Here is a 3,856-nt window from a genome sequence, read left to right on the forward strand (position 1 = left end):
TTTGTAATTGTTTCATCTTAATTTGCATTAAATTTAGGTTTTGTTGATTGGGTTGCATTAAATTCGTTTTTCAATCATTGCACTTAATTCATTTGATGATTTTGTACCATTAAATTTTGATGATTGGCTTGGATTAAATTTTTAGGGTTTCATTTAATTTCAATCATTTCAAACAGTTGCATTAATTTTTTTTGGGTTCTTTGAAATTGATGCATTCAATTCTGCAAATGGTTGAAATAAATTTTTTTTGTGTTGTTTGATTTTTGCAAATCGATTGAGCCAACTGTATAGGGTAGCGGGTGAAGTACAAATTTTGCTGAAAAGAAGTCTAGCTAACGGATGGAATGTATGCGCTAGTTATTGGCTTGTTGTTTGATTTGTTCTGTGAATGATAGAGTTTTGAACCTTTAGCACTTTATATATGTTTTTATATGAGAATATTTTTCATTCACAGTGGCAAGGGAATAGAGATTCATAACTGTAAAATGATGAATAAAGATTGGGTTCGTTTGCCAAGGTAAAGCCAAGTCATAACTGTCTCTACAGGGTCATGGCTTGTAGATGCATTTTTTACATTTGATGTGTATGTCTCATAATGAGATTAATCAATCTTAGTGAGATCTAACCATTGGAATTTTAATGTAGGGGGAAGTTCCATACCAGAACGCAGTAAAGAAGTTCGTAGAGTTGGCTCATGAGAAACTTGGAAATCCTTCTAAGTTTAGTTGTCCTTATGTTGATTGTAAGAATCTTGCTGCACCACTTCCTACGGGTACAATACATATGCACTTTCTAAAACGGGGTATGGATCCTACTTACACCGAGTGGGTTCTTCACGGGGAGAAGGTTAGCAATTTTAATAATATTCGTGAAGAGGGAGCAACACGACAACGTACTTTCTACCAGATGTGGACAGATGCTAATGTTGAAGGTGATGTTGAACCAGGGAAAGGGGTTTGTGAACCTAGGCAGGACGAAGGGTTGCAAAACCACGACGAAGGGTTGCTGAACGAGATTGAAGAGGCTGACTTCCCTTTATACCCTGATTGTACTACACACACGAAGATATCTATGACTACTGAGTTGTATAGGCAGAAGACAGTAAATGGTTTATCTCGAAGGGCTTTTGTCGATCTTCTCAAGACAATTGGTTCTGTGTTGCCCCAAGGTCATTGTCTTCCTAAATCAACTTATGAAGTGAAGAAGTTGCTGAAAGCTTTCCAGCTCACTTATGAGAAAATACATGCATGTCAGAATGATTGTTGTTTGTTTAGAAATGATTTGAAAGACGCAGATGCATGTCCTAAATGTCACTATTCTAGGTGGAAGGAAGACACATCTAACATGGACGATGCTCACATGATAGACGATCCCAAAAAGAAGATACCGGTGAAGGTGCTTAGATACTTCCCCATTGTGCCGAGATTAAGGAGATTGTATAAATCAGCAGAGCTATCTCAGAAGTTGATGTGGCACGCGACTAATAAGAGTAAAGATGGGAAGATGCGTCATCCAACGGATTCTTTGGCTTGGAAGCACATAGACACAAAGTTCCCCGAGTTTGCTTCAGAACCGCGTAATTTGCGTCTTGGGCTTGCTGCTGATGGATTTAATCCTTTTGGCGATGTTTCCGCATCCCACGGTTGTTGGCCGGTGTTGCTTGTGTTATATAATCTTCCCCCTCAGCTGTGTATGCAAGGCCACAATATTATTTTAAGCTTGCTGATTCCAGGAAAGAAACAACCAGGTAGAGACATCGATATATATTTGCAACCACTGATTAATGATCTGATTAATTTGTGGAATGACGGGGTCGAGTTTTATGATTCGTATAGTAAGACAATGTTCAACTTGAAGGCATTATTGATGTGGACAATAAACGATTTTCCTGCTTATGGTAACCTATCTGGATGTACGTATAAAGGGAAGGCAGCCTGCCCTATTTGTGGTGATAATACTCTTTCAAACTATTTGTCGTTTAGTCGTAAAACTGTTTACATGAATCATAGGAGATTTCTACCTCATAATCATTCTCTTCGATCGAGTAAGAACAAAGCGTGTTTCAATTGAGAGATTGATAGGAAGGAAAAGCCACCTACTATGTCTGGTGCAGAGGCTTTTCAACGTCAGAGCAGTATTGTGAATGACTTTGGAAAAGCGAAGCAGAACGAGGCGGAGAAAAGGAAAGATAAAGAGTTAAAGAAAAGAATAAGAAGAAAAAGGGTCAGAGCAGAGCAGCGGGTGCAAATGACGGTAACTCTAAGTGTGGGAAGCGGAAAAGGGCATTTACTACTGATGCCGTTACGAGTGCTGCTGCTGGTTCTGGTGCACAGGATCATGACCATATGATATTCAACAAACGGTCGATATTTTTTCGACTTGCCTTACTGGAAGGTAAATTCTAACCTCAAATTATCTTCTTATCACTTTGAAATTCCATCTGCATTGTAAGTCTCAGTGCTAGGTTCCTAATGACCATATCATGATGTTGTTTCCCTGTTATGGAACGTACGACCAAGTGACTTGCATGCTCATACTTTTATGTTATGTTTCTTCCTTGCTAGGTTTTGTTACTACGTCATAATATTGATGTTATGCATACGGAAAAAAACGTCTGTGAGAGTCTCATTAGTATTATATTGAATATAAAAAACAAAACAAAAGATGGCTTAAACTCCCGTAATGATCTGATAAGTATGGGAATCAGAGAAGACTTGCATCCAAAAATCATAGATGGAAAAACATGGCTTGAACCAGGACCATATAACTTAAGCGACAAGGGAAAAGGTATATTTTATAATAGGATGAGAAATTTGAAAGTTCCATATGGGTATAGTTCTGATCTTAGGAGGCATTTCTGGAAGGATGGTTGCTTGGGTGTCCTTAAGGCTCATGATTACCATGTTCTTATGCAACAAATATTACATGTAGCTTTGAAGAGACTTTTACCTGATGGGCCAAGTACTGCGATTAACCGGTTATGTTCTTATTTTAATGAAATATGCCAAAGGGCTGTTGATCTGACTAGATTATTAGAACTTGAAGAAGAAATTGTTGTGACTTTGTGTATGTTGGAGATGTACTTCCCTCCATCATTTTTGATGTGATTATACACTTGACAATTCACCTAGCTCGAGAAGTGCGTTTATGTGGACCCGTACAATATCGTTGGATGTATCCATTTGAAAGGTATTACTTGTTTTATTATTATTAAAAATTTTGTTAATGTAAATGGGAGTTTGGTGCTAATAATTAAAGGTTTGGTCTATCGCAGGTATATGAAGATATTCAAAGAATACGTAAAAAAATTACGCACAACCTGAAGCATGTATAACATAGTGTTACTTGGGAATGTAGTGCGTCAGGTATTTAGATGTTCATGCGGGAAAAGCAGATGAAGGAGAAGTAAATCAAATCCGTAATGAAAACATTCAACATGATTCCATACCGGCAGAGCGTCCTCTTTCTAAAGGTGTTCAAGTGTATATTGGTAGTGATATGTTGAAGATCGCTCATAGATATGTGCTTTTTAACACATCAGCAATTGACCCATATAGAACGTAAGTATGACGTTATATGTTCATTTGAAATTGTTATTAGTTAATACCCTTACGGTTCTTTTTCATATTTTTTTTTTCTTATTAGAATGCACATGGATGAGTTAAGATCCTCCCATACTGACAGTGAAGACCAACTCCTTTCCATACACTCAGACACATTTGCAGATTGGATAGGGCAAAAGGTACGTGCACCACCACTTGGTCATTTGTTATATGTTATATGTCATTTGTTGTATGTTTGATTCATTTTCCCTGAGTAATACCTCCTTTTTGCTTAGAGCTTGCACCCATTATTG

General features: G+C 37.5%; 1 protein-coding gene across 1 annotated transcript; it reads left to right on the forward strand.

Moving 5' to 3' along the window:
* Positions 1 to 485: 485 nt before the first annotated feature.
* Positions 486 to 2,070, forward strand: LOC113352677. The gene is made up of 2 exons (XM_026596474.1): positions 486 to 503; positions 646 to 2,070. The coding sequence occupies exons 1-2, from the start codon at positions 486 to 488 to the stop codon at positions 2,068 to 2,070; spliced, it is 1,443 nt and encodes a 480-aa protein (XP_026452259.1).
* The last annotated feature ends 1,786 nt before the right edge of the window (positions 2,071 to 3,856 follow it).

This window comes from Papaver somniferum, chromosome 2 (assembly GCF_003573695.1).
Source record: "Papaver somniferum cultivar HN1 chromosome 2, ASM357369v1, whole genome shotgun sequence".
NCBI classification, from domain to species: domain Eukaryota; kingdom Viridiplantae; phylum Streptophyta; class Magnoliopsida; order Ranunculales; family Papaveraceae; genus Papaver; species Papaver somniferum.